Source organism: Phyllobates terribilis, unplaced genomic scaffold (assembly GCF_046119375.1).
Source record: "Phyllobates terribilis strain yellow unplaced genomic scaffold, ASM4611937v1 Scaffold_1__5_contigs__length_1240528914, whole genome shotgun sequence".
Lineage (NCBI taxonomy): Eukaryota > Metazoa > Chordata > Amphibia > Anura > Dendrobatidae > Phyllobates > Phyllobates terribilis.
In genome coordinates, this window is record NW_027362761.1 from 796678477 (window position 1) to 796694605 (window position 16129).

The window sequence follows — 16129 nt, forward strand, 5'->3', positions numbered from 1 at the left end:
TTACCATTCTTTTACGGTCACACTATATAAATCCATGCCACTTGAATGGATTTATATAGTGTGACCAAGTTGTCAAGCACTTTCCAAGTGATGCTAAAATCGCTTGGAAAGCGCTTGTCAACCCGCATGCGGAAATGCATGTGAAGAACGCTTCACATCCCCTTGTCCCTGGCAGGAAAACGCATGTACAGTCCGCATGCGTTTTGTCTGCCAGGGAGGTGTAGAAACGCTCAGGAAAAAATCCGGAGCATTTCCGCATCGTGGGCACATAGCCTAAAAGCACTCTTATTCTGCAGCATTATTATCTGACTAAAACTTTTGCATAGGGGTGTGTGTAAGAAATATACACACATATATACACACCCACCCAAGGGACTAGCAGAAAAGAGTTACTAATAAATTATATATATATATATATATATATATATACACAGTCATATGAAAAAGTTTGGGCACCCCTATTAATCTTAAGCTTAATGTTTTATAAAAATTGGTGTTTTTGCAACAGCTATTTCAGTTTGATATATGTAATAACTGTTGGATACAGTAATGTTTCTGCCTTGAAATGAGGTTTATTGTACTAACAGAAAATGTGCAATCTGCATTCAAACAAAATTTGACAGGTGCATAAGTATGGGCACCTCACCAGAAAAGTGACATTAATATTTAGTAGATCCTCCTTTTGCAAAAATAACAGCCTCTAGTCGCTTCCTGTAGCTTTTAATGAGTTCCTGGATCCTGGATGAAGGTATTTTTGACCATTCCTCTTTACAAAACAATTCCAGTTCAGTTAAGTTTGATGGTCGCCGAGCATGGACAGCCTCTTCAAATGATCCCACAGATGTTCAATGATATTCAGGTCTGGGGACTGGGATGGCCATTCCAGAACATTGTAATTGTTCCTCTGCATGAATGCCTGAGTAGATTTGGAGCGGTGTTTTGGATCATTGTCTTGCTGAAAGATCCATCCACTGCGTAACTTCAACTTTATCACTGATTCTTGAACACTATTGCCAAGAATCTGCTGATACTGAGTGGAATCCATGCGTCCCTCAACTTTAACAAGATTCCCAGTGCCGGCATTGACCACACAGCCCCAAAGCATGATGGAACCTCCACCAAATTTTACTGTGGGTAGCAAGTGTTTTTCTTGGAATGCTGTGTTTTTTTGCCACCATGCATAACGCCTTTTTGTATGACCAAACAACTCAATCTTGGTTTCATCAGTCCACAGGACCTTCTTCCAAAAAGAAATAGGCTTCTTCAAATGTGCTTTTGCATACCTCAGCCGACTCTGTTTGTGCGTACTTGCAGAAACGGCTTCTTTCGCATCACTCTCCCATACAGCTTCTCCTTGTGCAAAGTGCGTTGTATAGTTGACCGATGCACAGTGACACCATCTGCAGCAAGTTGATGCTGCAGCTCTCTGGAGGTGGTCTGAGGATTGTCCTTGACTGATCTCACCATTCTTCTTCTCTGCCTTTCTGATGTTTTTCTTGTCCTGACACTTCTGGCCTTAACAAGAACTGTCCCTATGTTCTTCCATTTCCTTACTATGTTCCTCACAGTGGAAACTGACAGGTTAAATCTCTGAGACAGCTTTTTGTATCCTTCCCCTGAACAACTATGTTGAATAATCTTTGTTTTCAGATCATTTGACAGTTGTTTTGAGGAGCCCATGATGCCACTCTTCAGAGGAGATTCAAACAGGAGAGCAACTTGCAAGTGGCCACTTTAAGTAGCTTTTCTCATGATTGCATACACCTGGCTATAAAGTTCAAAGCTCAATGAGGTTACAAAACCAAAAAAAGTGCTTTAGTAAGTCAGTAAAAAGTAGGCAGGAGTATTTAAAACAAGAAAATGATAAGGGTGCCCATACTTATGCACCAGTCAAATTTTGTTTGAATGCAGATTGCACATTTTCTGTTAGCACAATAAACCTCATTTCAAGGCAGAAACATTACTGTGTCCAACAGTTATTACATATATCAAACTGAAATAGCTGTTGCAAAAACACCAATTTTTATAAAACATTAAGCTTAAGATTAATAGGGGTGCCCAAACTTTTTCATATGACTGTATATGTATATATATATATATATATATATATATATATATATACACACACACCAGATGTCATTAAGAGCTTATAAACAAACACACGTCCCATGATTTCCACACTGGACAACTTACCTGGACATCGATGCCGTCCCATCCTCTGTTGTGACACTGCACCACCTGCGGTACCACGGCACCACAGCCAGCACTACCTCCGATACATTTCAGCTGTGGGACAGGCGCTGCCCGGCGTCCATTGGTATATCTGTCAGCATGTAATGTGATCGCCTGGATCTCCCTGAGCAATACTCGCTCTGAAAGAAATCAAATTCCGGTTTATTTTCCATTTCTAACACATCAGATCACTGGGATATGATAAGAAACCTGTATAACATTTAGCATTCATGACACTGCAGGACACAAAATCAGCGGTGAGATATCTCACTACATCTCTAGTAAGGGTCTATCGCACCCATCACACTGGATCGGTGCTGAATATGTGATGTCAGGGGGGCTGTATCACCGGGACCCTATGTTCACGAGAATGTAGCGTCACTGCAAGTGTGATCACCCCTATAGTCAGGGGATTTAGAGGTGGTCCCGACACTAGACCCCCATTCTCGAGGGACCATCACACATTTACCGCCTGGTGATGACTATCATGGTGGGATATCCAATAATACGCCCACATTAGGGCACCATGGAAGACATATGTCAGTTTGATATGGGACAAGCCTGAGGGGCACACACCGAGACTGGCCTCGTCTTACCGTGCTCATTCCAGCCAGAGACCCCCGACAGGTGCAGTGCAGCCAGCATAGGGAGAAGCAGCAGTCCCGCAGGCGCCATCGTGCTCACCAGCAGATACAGACGCAGCAGCAGGCCAGGCAGACTGAGAAATGGCGCATTACACAGAGTTTCATCAGTTTCCTCTACCAGCAGCTTGTCAAAACTCTATTGGTCGAGCAGCCGGAGGGGGCGTGGTTTTCTGGACGTTTGTCTGTTTACTAATAAAGTTGTACAAAAGGATAAACAATGCAGGGCTGAGGGGAAGTACGCTACTTCCGGCGGAAGCGGTGTGGTCTTAGCTTTTACAGAGCTGAGATTGCCGAGTAGCAGCTGTGACTGGCCGCTGTGTGAGCAGGCAGTGCGGAGCCAGGAGGTCACAGGGCGCCATTACTGCAGCCATGGCTGGTATTAAAGGTAATGTGGTGGGCTCGCGGCTGGAGCCCTGAGGGATGTGTGTGGGGTCTCTGTGCCGGCGACCACTCTGGATATAGTACATGGACCCTGGTGATGCCTCTGGTCTCATCAGTTCTCTGCTTCTCAGCGGTCTGACCACTGGTCGGGAGACATGGCAGTGATGGGCACTTATAAGACACAACCAGAGGAGATGCATGGCCAGTGGGGAAGGGGCAGAAACCCTCTCGGGGGGCACATGCCAGCTTCACCCTTGTATCTGTGTCTGGTCGGTGTGATGCTTGTGGAGCAGCTGGCACAGCCCCATTCTCGATCACATCTTCCTTGCCCCATTCTCACCATGACCAGTTTTTGCATTTTTATTTTCCTCCTCTTCTTCCAAGAGCCATAACTCGTATTTTTACACTGGCAGTCATGAGGTTTTGAATGACTCCATCCATTTTACCACACAGCGCAGTTGTCAAGAAACACAATTCTGCCATTCATTTATTTTTTTTTTTTATGGCGGCCAGTGTTTTTGCAATAAACCGGGGGAAAAAAGCTATTGTTTTAAAGAAATTTTGTTTAATTAAAAAAAAAAACTAAAACACAAGTTCCCTGTTGCGGCTTGCAATTGTTTGATTGCTAATACTTTATACCACAGAATCTCAGTGTTACAGTATGTAGTGAAAATCAGTCTCTGAAGCCTGATTGGTGGTTGGATTTCATGGGAGTACCAGGGTGGCTTCAGTGGTGTCCTTTGACATTCCCCGGGCACCATGGCAACCCAACAGCATCTTGCGATCACTTCACAGTGAGGGGGAGGTGGTCAGCAGCGATAGGCACCAGAATGTGCAACCCACTAGAATCGCACAAAGGGGTTGTCTTCTCCTCTTAGTCCAATCCGTGTGTCGCATGCGGTCCGGAATGGCAAATAAGCCCAACACAGATTACCAGTGGGTCGCAACTCTTAAGTGCATAGTAGACCACTGGCCTAGTTTTTCAGACTACTGACCCTTTAATTGTTGTGCAGAGAACTGTTCGCTTACACACATAATGTTTTTTTACTGAAAGCTGCTGTGGGGCACACAAGACTGGAATAAGTCCGACACGGGCTATCATCTTGTTAACATTTGGTGAAGAGACCTCTTTGAAGTTGGCAAGAATTGTTTTACATTTGTATTCATGTTAGACTATGGATACTAAATTGTAGCAGCTCACGGCTGATACATACCATAGATGCGCAAGGTTAAGCTTCCTATGGTAGGATAGATTTGTATAAATGGTGTGAACGATGCATTATGTGAAATAACTAAAGTGAAAAATTGATTAATCTCTATATTTTTCATTTGTCCATTCGTGTCTCTTTATTTTAGTGAACATAGTCCAGCTCAGAGGTATAGAAAAAATATGTGGTTCCTACATTTTAAAGGGATTGTCCACTACCTGGACAACTTATATTATTAATGAAGTAGTCACTGACATTGGGGGACAAGCAGCCACTCCTTTCACTTGCAAAAACCCGTTGACAAGTTCCATTTAAATGGTCTGTGACCAGTGGCAGATGCCAAATGTTAAAGGGGTTGTCCATTACCTGGACACCCCCTTTTTAGATTAAGTGAACCACCATGTATGTATGTATATGTGTATATATATATCTCTATATCAGACCAAAACTTTGGACACACCTTCTCAATTAAAGATTTTTCTGTATTTTCATGGCTATGACAATTATACATTCACACTGAAGGCATCAAAACTATGAATTAACACATGTGGAATTATATACTTAACAAAAAAGTGTGAAACAACTGAAAATATGTCTTATATTCTAGGTTCTTCAAAGTAGCCACCTTTTGCTTTGATGACTGCTTTGCACACTCTTGGCATTCTCTTGATGAGCTTCAAGAGGTAGTCACCAGAAATCTTCCAACAATCTTGAAGGAGTTCCCAGAGATGCTTAGCACTTGTTGGCCCCTTTGCCTTCACTCTGCGGTCCAGCTCACCCCAAACCATCTCGATTGGGTTCAGGTCTGGTGACTGTGGAGGCCAGGTCATCTGGCGTAGCACCCCATCACTCTCCTTCTTGGTCAAATAGCCCTTACACAGCCTGGAGGTGTGTTTGGGGTCATTGTCCTGTTGAAAAATAAATGATGGTCTAACTAAACGCAAACCGAATGGAATAGCATGCCGCTGCAAGATGCTGTGGTAGCCATGCTGGTTCAGTATGCCTTCAATTTTGAATAAATCCCCAACAGTGTCACCAGCAAAGCACCATCACACCTCCTCCTCCATGCTTCATGGTGAGAACCAGCCATGTAGAGTCCATCCGTTCACCTTTTCTGTGTCGCACAAAGACACAGTGGTTGGAACCAAAGTTCTCAAATTTGGGCTCATCAGACCAAAGCACAGATTTCCACTGGTCTAATGTCCATTCCTTGTGTTCTTTAGCCCAAACAAGTCTCTTCTGCTTGTTGCATGTCCTTAGCAGTGGTTTCCTAGCAGCTATTTTACCATGAAGGCCTGCTGCACAAAGTCTCCTCTTAACAGTTGTTGTAGAGATGTGTCTGCTGCTAGAACTCTGTGTGGCATTGACCTGGTCTCTAATCTGAGCTGCTGTTAACCTGCGATTTCTGAGGCTGGTGACTCGGATAAACTTATCCTCAGAAGCAGAGGTGACTCTTGGTCTTCCTTTCCTGGGCGGTCCTCATGTGAGCCAGTTTCTTTGTAGCGCTTGATGGTTTTTGCAACTGCACTTGGGGACACTTTCAAAGTTTTTCCAATTTTTCGGACTGACTGACCTTCATTTCTTAAAGTAATGATGGCCACTCATTTTTCTTTACTTAGCTGCTTTTTTCTTGCCATAATACAAATTCTAACACTCTATTCAGTAGGACTATCAGCTGTGTATCCACCAGACTTCTGCACAATACAACTGATGGTCCCAGCCCCATTTATAAGGCAAGAAATCCCACTTATTAAACCTGACAGGGCACACCTGTGAAGTGAAAACCATTTCCGGTGACTACCTCTTGAAGCTCATCAAGAGAATGCCAAGAGTGTGCAAAGCAGTCATCAAAGCAAAAGGTGGTTACTTTGAAGAACCTAGAATATAAGACATATTTTCAGTTGTTTCACACTTTTTTTTGTTTAGTATATAATTCCACATGTGTTAATTCATAGCTTTGATGCCTTCAGTGTGAATGTACAATTTTCATAGTCATGAAAATACAGAAAAATCTTTAAATGAGGTGTGCCAAACTTTTGGTCTGTTATATATATATATATATTTTACATGCTTGCTGTAGTTGGTATAAAATGGACTGACTCCTAAAATATATAATAAACTGGGTACAGTAGTTCAATGTAGGATGTGCTGTAAATGTTTTCATAAGAATTTGGGAAAGTTATGAAATGTTCTGTTCCTGATCTAAGGATTTAGGCTTTTAGTTGACATAAATCTGTTCTGCAATGTCTGTACATGCTCAGTACTGAGGCCGTGCTGTGGAGTCAGGGAAATTGAGTCGGCACCGTTCCAGCAATGTTGGTGCCACGGTTTGAGTTACATTATGTCTCGTGAGCAATGCAGCCAATCAGAGGTTATTATTGGGCTGCTGCGCTCTTACTTCACTCTGAAAAATATCAGACAAACAGAAGGCGTAAGAACGCGGGAGCCCAAGTAGTGGACTCTGGCTGCATTGCTCACGAGGCTTAACTACGGGCGTAACAACACTTAGAAGAAGCAGTACTGGTTCGTCTAAACTGATAATTCTGCTGACTTCTGAATCCCCTTCAGCACACGCACTATGCCCTGCGAGGATTTGCTGGCTTCTGAGCCGGGAACGGTGATGTATGCGTTATGTTCATACTCCCGGTCAGGGCCCATCTATTGGGCGTGGCCTCGCTCCATACACTTGTATAGAGCAAGTCCGTGCCAACTGGACTTCCGCATCGCTGCGGCCTTACTCAATAGACGTGTATTGAGCAATGCCGCGCCCACTAGATGGGCTTATGTGGGGAGTATGTATAACGAATACATCACCGCCATTCCCGGCTCAGAAAGCACACAGTGCGTGCGCTAGGGGGTATTCAGAAGGCTTCATCAATTTAGACCGGACAACCCCTTTAAAACCCTAGCAGTTTTGGCACAGGTTAGATGGCTATTTAAGTTCAGGGACATAACTGCTGCATCTCCCTACAACTTCTCCTGTTACCATAGGAATAGAGCTATACGGCACTTGAGCTAAATAATCCTGATGAATACTTAGCCCTACTATGAATTGCCCCCACTTATGTTCTCTATATGCAGCCTGCAAAGATAGTCTCCCCCCGATACTCCCTGCCCCCCCTACACTTGGCCCTGTAGTCTTTCCATCTTTATTCCATGCCCTCCATAAATTGTAGTAGAGATAATTTTTGACCCCTTGCCTGGCTTTCTTTGCTACACTAGTTTGACCAGTTTAATAAAAATTGAACCTAAAAAAGACTACAGATGCCATAAATCTAAAAACCTATAGCTTTATTATTAGCATGTATGGACATTTAAAGCATGTGCGGTCATACAGACATGTTTAGTGATGGTCTCTGTATCCAGGCCGTCAGCAATAATGTGTCATCACATGAGATTGCTGCATCTGTCATGTTGATATAAGAAAGAATTAGAAGCAGCACAGAAGTCACAAAATAAATTCAGTGATAACAGAAATGCGAAAAATCCATCAAATCTGTCCATGTGGCATACAACAGTGGAGTGGAGCCCTGCCTGTGGCTGTTAACCTGCTAAATCCTGCTATCAATCTCTGAAAGCGGCATTTAACCACTGCCGACAGGTGGTTTGTCATGACAGCTCGGGGTCGTCTGAAGACCCCTGTACCTGTCATTACGATCCTCCTGTGAAAGCCAGCCCGTGGCTGGCGTTCATAGGAGATTGTGATTTTTCTCTATAGCACAAGCAATCAGATCATTGCAGCTTCAAGTCCCCTAAAGGGACTATTAAATCCAGTAAAAAAAAAATCCACCCAAAAAGCAATTATGAAATTGCACTTTTTTTCAAACCCTCCATAAGCCATATGGCCATATAGATGGAAAAATAAAAAAAAGTTATAACTCTTGGCAGATAGGGATGATAAAAATAGAAAAATGAAAAATGGCCATTGCAAGAATGTATGTATGTATGTAATTTTTTTTTTTTTTTTTGGGCCAAAAATGTCCAGCCCTAACCCCCCCCCCCCCCAGTGCAGGTACATATGGTTTCAAAGTTAGGTTTCGTATGACTTTCACATCAGATGTCATTAAAAAAAGCTATAATTTTTATTGGGGGACAAGCACTTATACAGCTTTACCACTGCTTCCATATGTAAAAATGTGCTGACAGGTTCCTTATAAGCGCTGTTATGGAGTATGTCCGAGCATTTCTACTACAGATCACAGTTCTCTGACCAACCCCCTTGTCCTCCCTGAACCTGGCACAACATGGCATTTGATAAAATATGCCCTGCTTATAAGTCACTGCCATGTGCTTCATTCCAAGGAAATGAATTCACAACTGATCTAGTACATTACACCTGGGTTAGGAGTAAGTGGCCGAATACCCTACAATGAAGGAGTGAAGTGTTCATAAGATTCTTATAATGTGGCTTTCTACAGGGAGGGCAGAAATCTGCCATGACGCTTATTGAAGTGAGTTCCTCTGCCTGGAGGGATTAGAGCAGTCAGATGACGGCCTGCTGACTGGTCACCCGGCTCATCACCTGAAGCTCACATCCTCCAGCCTTAGCTGCTGTCTGGATTTTATGCTCAGGACACCAATAAATCGCAGTGTGACCAGTCATATTTGTGTCTGTTTCTAGCTATGGATGGTACTAGACAGGAGAACTGTGGTAGGCATCTCTTCATTTATTCCCATCTTAGTTTAATCACAGCTGTAAATTTGACTCTTCCCTAAAAGAGACTAACTTGCTGTCCTTTTTCTCCCCATGGCAGGGAGACTGGATGTGATTTACTGATCTCAGTTTACTATATTCTTGCATAGATATGACCTGCATCTGAGATTTGCCTTTTTTTCCTCTGTGAATGATTTTGAGATTAATTTCCAGTAATTGTCGTCTGTTTTTAGCTCTGATCAGCCTCTCATTTGGCGGAGCCATTGGTCTGATGTTTCTGATGCTGGGGTGTGCGCTGCCTCAGTATAGGTAAGTGGCCTTGATCCTTATTGACCCTTGCTAAATATGTATTGTAGTTTCTGGTGGAAGTTAGTAAATACGCCTATATATAGATGTTATATATTCTATTATATAGTACAAATGGAAGAAAGGGATAATTAGGATGGGGACAAGGGGTATAATAGTACTGCCAAGTAACAGAAGTCTTGGGCCACGGCCCCACTATCAGTATTCTGTCAGTATTTTTTCTCAAGAGTGGGTGATAAATGCAGAATTGGTGACTTGTTTCTATTATACCTTTTCTCTGATTGTTCCTCACCTGGTTTTTGCTCCCACTCCTGAGAAGAAATACTGATAGTGGGGCCGTGGCCTTTTTAAAAATTTCTGAACTTAGGATTTTAAACCATCGATGATTAGAAACTGGAAATCCACCCATAAGTGATCTTCATCTACGACTCTATGGAGTGGTGCCTTTGTCTGTATCTGGAGGCATGTATTGTGGGATGCTGTTTCACTCTTTAGCCTTGTTATAATGTGCTTCTCAGCTTTTCTTGTGTCCTTTTTTCCCCTTATCTTCTGCAGTCAGTATCTGCCACTGTTTGTCCTGTTTTTTTACGTTTTGGCACCGATTCCATACTGCATAGCAAAAAGAGTGGTAGATGACACGGATGCTGCAAGTAATGCATGCAAGGAGCTGGCCATCTTTCTCACAACTGGCATCGTGGTCTCTGCTTTTGGACTCCCTATTGTTTTTGCAAGAGCAAACTTGGTAAATACTGAACATGTTTTGCATCGTAGTTTGGGTTTTCTATACATATAATGTGTAATATTGTTCTGTGTGCTGGAAACTAGAGCAATTTCCTGCTAGTTTGATATTCCTTACAGCGTTGATTTGTTACTTTCAATGTACTTTTACTGGGTTCTTGTGTGCTGACAATCCACTCCCTGTATTAGTTTGACTTGGGCCTTTTAAATGTGACTTAAGGGCCCTTTCACGCAGCATTTTTTGGTCCTGTCGGAGCTTGCGTCCAGGCAGCCCACAACCTCTCCCTCCACCCCACCTCCCCCCGCAAAACAAAATTTGGACAAATGTGCTACGGGGCCATAGACTATAATGGTGCCCACAGAGTCAATGTGAGCTCTGACGTGCATAATTCTGGAGTCAAACACTCAGACATAGTAGACTGCATCTGAGGTTTGCCTCCAGTAGGCGTATATGCCCAAAAATGATGCACGTCAGAGGACAGATTGACTGACTGTCGGCATCTTTGTAGCCTATGGCCCATAGCGCATATGTCCAAATATAAATTTGCGGGGGAAGAAAGGGATAGTGGGGTTTCAGTCATAAGCCCCGACTGGACCAATGAATGTGGGCAGTAACACTGTGTGAAAGGGCCCTTAGTTTTCTGACCTCTTCAGTCAGTGATCTTCAGTATGCTGTAACATAGAAATATGCCTCTGATATCCCAATAGTCCTTAGTATTCAAGATTGCATTAGATTCACAACTTTGGTGTGTTCTATTATCATTGTAATCTAAGTTCAGTTTATTAGGAACAGAAGGGTTTTACTTTTCTGTTGAAAACACATGGCAGTCTTTGTTTTTTTTTTTTTTTTTGAACAAGCTCTTTATTTTGTGCCATTTTATTCATGCACTCTTCAAGTTCTGTTGTGGAGCCTATGAATAAAAAAGTTAGCAAGAAATGCCGTACACAAAGCTGCAATTTGTTAAAACGAGGCATAAACCTAAACACGATTGGGGAGGTTATGATGAGCCCTGCACCTCAGTTGTTTTTTCTGTCCAGCCACATGTGACAAACCTTTTATCATTTACCTTTTTCCACCAGCCTCATGTTGAAAGGTTTTATGATGAATGTAATGAAGATTATTTATTTATGCCACTAATCTCTTGTCCACAGATTCGCTGGGGAGCATGTGCGCTTGTCCTGACGGGAAACACGGTCATCTTTTCTACCATTTTAGGCTTCTTTCTAGTGTTTGGTAACAATGATGATTTCAGTTGGCAGCAGTGGTGAAGTACAATGCCAGAAATGAACTCTACAAAACGACCATGATCCTGACTCCAGCGACAACCCATTCAGCCAGTGAAGGGACTAAGCACAGATCTAACTGGCATCAGCATGTGGAGTCCCGTCATTGTTTAATCATGCTTTTGCCATGAACATGCAGAATGGCTTACCAGGAATCTACTTAAAGAGATAGAAACCTGCTTCCTTGATGTGTTCTGTTCAGTGTTCATACCTCTTATGTAGCTTTAAATATTTATTTTTTTATATATAATTTTTTTTTTTCATTCCATTTCATAGTCAGTCTCTATGTATTAAGTAGTTGTCAAAGAAAAATGCCATAGAAAATGCACTTTTTATTTAGGGTGTTAATATAATTTTTGTGTTTCATTCTATCATAGCCATGCTTATGACTGAAATAAGCATTGTACTTTTGTTTTTTATTTATTTTAAGAAGATTTTCAGCCTGAATGTGTGCCCTACTTTTTTGTTTGTTTTTTGTTTCTGAGAATTGTAAATTTTAAATGAACTAATTCCCTTTTCCGTTAGCTTAAATGAAGTAAAAAAAATAAAAATGCCAGTAGAAGTAGTTTTTGCAGCGAAGCACATTCATAAGGACAGAAAAAATGGACTACTTCTAGGTTGGGAGGAGGGGTGGTGGTAGGCGTTGAATTAGCTGGTACTCTGAGCAAAGACTGTCCAAATCTGTAGAAAGGGGGAACGGATTTATTCTAGCCTGGGCTGATCAACGACGATTGGGCTGGTTTCTCATAGCCATAGTATGATTACAAATTAGGATCCATATTACATATGTAAACCTTATCCCCAGTCTGGCTCAGTAGAACCGTGGCAGTTTTATCACAGACTTCTATATTGATTTAAGTAGAACTATAAGGGATCAGGTTTCTGTCCATAATATCATGGTCATGTTAAAACGGTACAGGAAGAGTTTAAAGGGAGTGTCACCCCCCCCTGGGCGACATCAGACCTCTACTATGGGCATACGGGGTATGGAAAAGTAAATCTATACTTGCCTGTATGGTCCATAGCAGAGGTCTGATTGCAGAGAAATCTGGTTTTATAAAGTCTGTTTTCCAGAGGCAAACCCCTCCTATCTGCTTACTAGTCTCCTAAATCGCTGCCTCTATGCTAAATTACCATATCCCCCTCTCCCCTGCACGTCGTAGAGCAGGGCACGTCACAGGGCCCTATCTCCCCTTATGCGCAAAGCGCCGATTCCATGGAGCACGCTTTGTTTCCCTGCGGCCCCGTTTGGCTGCGTACTGCCAGCGGAGCAGAAGTCTCAGTGACTCGACTCACCGTCGATTGCACAATACAAGTCTGCGGCGCAGTACGCAGCCAAACGGGGCTGGAGGGAAACAAAGCGCGCTCCATGGGAGTGGCACTTTGTGCAGGAGGGGAGGCAGAGCAGGGCACGTCACAGGGCCCTCTGATGTGCAGGGGAGGGGGGAATATGGTAATTGAGCACAGAAGCGGCGATTTAGGGGAATAGTAAGCAGATAGAAGGGGTTTGCCTCTGGAAAACAGACTTCATAAAACCAGATTTCTCTGCAATCAGACCTCTGCTATGAGCCATACAGGTATGTATAGATTTACTTTTCTATACCCCGTATGCCCATAGTAGAGGTCTGATATAGCCCAGGGGGGTGACACATTCCCTTTAAATAAAACGCCCTGTATCTTGGGTCTGTCGTTAATTAGCTACCTGATGCATACATTTATATTAGTGGGATGATCCTTGCATACAGATATTCCTCTGAGTGTACCATAATAGTCAGGACGCACATCTTACAGGTTTTTTTTTGTTGGTTCCACTTTCACTGATTTAGGTTCAATAGCCAATGAACAAATCATGCATACATGTCACAATGTCACCAATTTTCTAAGAAAACATTTTTCTAAAGGTGCTCTTGACATGAAATTCTCACCAGAAGTCGGTAACAACCCATCCAATCCACACAGACAAATCAAACCGTAGATCTCCATAAATTGTGGGTAATAATGAGAAATGACACAGGGAAAAAGTATTGAACACGCTTACTGGAATTTATTTATTTAATACTTCGTACAAAAACCTTTGTTGGTCATGACCGCTTCAAGATGCTTTGCGTATGGAGCAACTAGTTGCATGCATTGCTCCGGTGTGATTATGGCCAATTCTTCCACACAAACACTCTTCAAATCCTGAAGGTTCAGTGGGCTCCTACTATGAACGCTGAGCTTTAGTTCCTTCCATAAATTTTCTATTAGTCAGGTCCGGTAATTGGCTGGGCCATTTTAGCAGCTTTATTTTCCTTCTCTGAAACCAATTGAGTTTCCTTGGTTGTGTATTTGGGATAATGGTCTTGCTGAAATGTGTACCCTTGTTTCATCATTATCCTCATCCTGGTAGATGGCAGCAGATTGTTATCAAGAATGTCTCGCTACATTTGTCCATTCATCCTTCCTTCAATATGAAGTTTGCCAGTACCGTATGCTGAAAAACAGCGCCACACCATGAAGTTCCCACCTCCAAACTTCACTGTGCAGTGCCTTTTGGCCTCCAAACATGGTGTGGATTATAGTATCAAAAACGCTCAATTTTGATCTCATCTGACGAGACTATATTCTCCTAGTATTTCATAGGCTTGTCTAAATGTTGTTGAACAAACTTTAAACTCGCTTGAACATGCTTTTTGTTAAGCAATGGAGTCCTGCGTGGTGAGCATGCATACATGCCATGGAGGTTCAGTGCATTACTTATTGTTTTCTTTGAAACAGTTGTTCCTGCTGTTTCCAGGTCTTTTTGTAGCTCTCCACAGGTTGTCTTTGGCTCTACAACTCTTCTGATAATTCTTTTCACTCCTTTGTCTTAAATCTTGCGGAGAGCACCCAGTTGCAGCCAGTTTATCGTGGAATGATGTTCTTTCCACTTCTGGACTATGACCCAAACGGTGCTCACTGGAACCTTCAGTAGTTTAGAAATTCTTCTGTAACCAATGCCATCAGTATATTTTGCAACAATTAGGTTGCAAAGGTCTTGAGATGGCTCACTGGGTTTACCCATCATGAGATGTTTCCTGTGTGGCACCTTGGTAATAATACACCTTTTTATAGACCATCAGTCGCACCATCTGCTAGAAAGCAATACTGCCACTTATTTTTTTTTTTACTAATTACAGATAAATTTCAGCTGGTGTCATTACTTTACATGTGTTGGTTTGTTTTTTTTTTTTGGGGGGGGGGGGGGGGGTTTGCACCTCTTTCTTCTTATGGTCAATACTTTTTCCCTGTGTTATTTCATACTGTTAATTTATGGACATCTATGTTTTATTTAAGTATTTGCCCTTGTGAATTGGATGGGTTTTTACTGACATCTGGTGAGAATTTCATGTCAATCGTACCTTTAGAAATATGTTTACTTAGAAAATTGGTCACATGTTCAATACTTATTTCACCCGCTGTGTATATTAGGTGGTGACAATTGACTTGCTTGGCAAACTTTCATCTAACATGTATTTTTGCCACCTATAAAGCATTGTCTTAATAATGTGACTATTATCTACCTATTGAGTGGTTGTTTAGGTACTGTAAGTAATTTTCATATGAAAAAAGGTTTAAAAACACCACACACACACACACACACACACACACACACACACACACACACACACACACACACACACACACACACACACACACACACTACTGTTCAAAAGTTTGGGGTCACCCAGACAATTTTGTGTTTTCCATGTAAACTCATAATTTTATTTATCAAATGAGTTGCAAAATGAATAGAAAATGTAGTCCAGACATTGACAAGGTTAGAAATAATGATTTTTTTTATTTGAAAGAATAACTTTCTTCTTCAGGCTGCGTGCCCACTATGCGTTTTTCAAGCTTTTTTGCCGCGGAATTTCTGCAGCGAAAACTCTTGGTAATACGTGCCCTATGGTCCCCAATGATAATCCGCATGTGCTGTACACATGCTGCGGAAATTTCCGCTGCGGATTATCATTGCGGAAAAATACGCAGCATGTCCATTAATTTTGCGGACACTAAACATAATTGCCGCCATTGACTTGCATTGATTCGCTTAATATCCGCATGACTACATGTGCACATGCGGATATTAAGCAATTCAATGTGCGGATGGTACCCGGGTCTGGAGAAGAGGAGACTCTCATCCAGACCCGGGTACCGTGGTACCTGTTAAAAAAAAATAAAATAATTAAAAAAAAAACAAAAAAAAAAAAAAACATTATACTCCCCTTCTGATGGCCCCTGGTCTCCGTAGCGATGCGTCCTCGCTCCCCGGCCGCTCGCGATGGTCTAAAAAGACCTACCATGACATCATTTAGTCATGTGATTGGTCACGCGACTAAATGACATAATGGAAGGTCCTTTTAGACCATCACGAGCCGTCGGGGAGACCGAAGAAGGCGACCGGGGGCCATCAGATGGTGAGTATAATGTGTTTTTGTTTTTTTTTTTTACTAACTTGGTCACACTATATAAAATCCATGCTGGTTGCATGTAGTGTTACCAAGTTGTCAAGCACTCTCTAAGTGATGCTAAAATCGCTTGGAAAAGCGCTTGATAACCCGCATGCTGAAATGCATGCAAAAACGCTTGACAAACGCTTCTACCTGGCAGGAAAAAACGCATGTAAAATCCGCATGCGTTTTTCCTGCCAGGGAGATGCG

The 16129-nt window shown here is 42.3% G+C and overlaps 2 protein-coding genes across 3 annotated transcripts in view; one reads left to right on the plus strand and one right to left on the minus strand.

The window, feature by feature from the left end:
• The window catches only part of SARAF (store-operated calcium entry associated regulatory factor), a 40643-nt gene extending 37616 nt beyond the window's left edge, over positions 1 to 3027 (minus strand). Inside the window, exons 1-2 of the mRNA XM_073637062.1 lie at positions 2829 to 3027; positions 2194 to 2372 (exon numbers count right to left, since the gene is read on the minus strand). Coding sequence (XP_073493163.1) covers positions 2194 to 2372; positions 2829 to 2907 — 258 coding nt within the window. The 5' untranslated portion in view covers positions 2908 to 3027. The remainder of the gene's footprint in view (positions 1 to 2193; positions 2373 to 2828) is intronic.
• Positions 3028 to 3093: 66 nt separating this feature from the next.
• Positions 3094 to 12012, plus strand: LEPROTL1 (leptin receptor overlapping transcript like 1). 2 transcript variants are annotated; one of them, XM_073637064.1, is made up of 4 exons: positions 3094 to 3261; positions 9353 to 9428; positions 9981 to 10167; positions 11316 to 12012. In XM_073637064.1, exons 1-4 carry the CDS (start codon positions 3246 to 3248, stop codon positions 11430 to 11432), a joined length of 396 nt encoding a protein of 131 aa, XP_073493165.1. In that variant the 5' UTR covers positions 3094 to 3245; the 3' UTR covers positions 11433 to 12012. The 2 variants fall into 2 exon arrangements, with proteins under 2 accessions (XP_073493165.1, XP_073493164.1); XM_073637063.1 differs by lacking the exon at positions 3094 to 3261 and adding an exon at positions 8980 to 9116.
• Positions 12013 to 16129: the final 4117 nt, after the last annotated feature.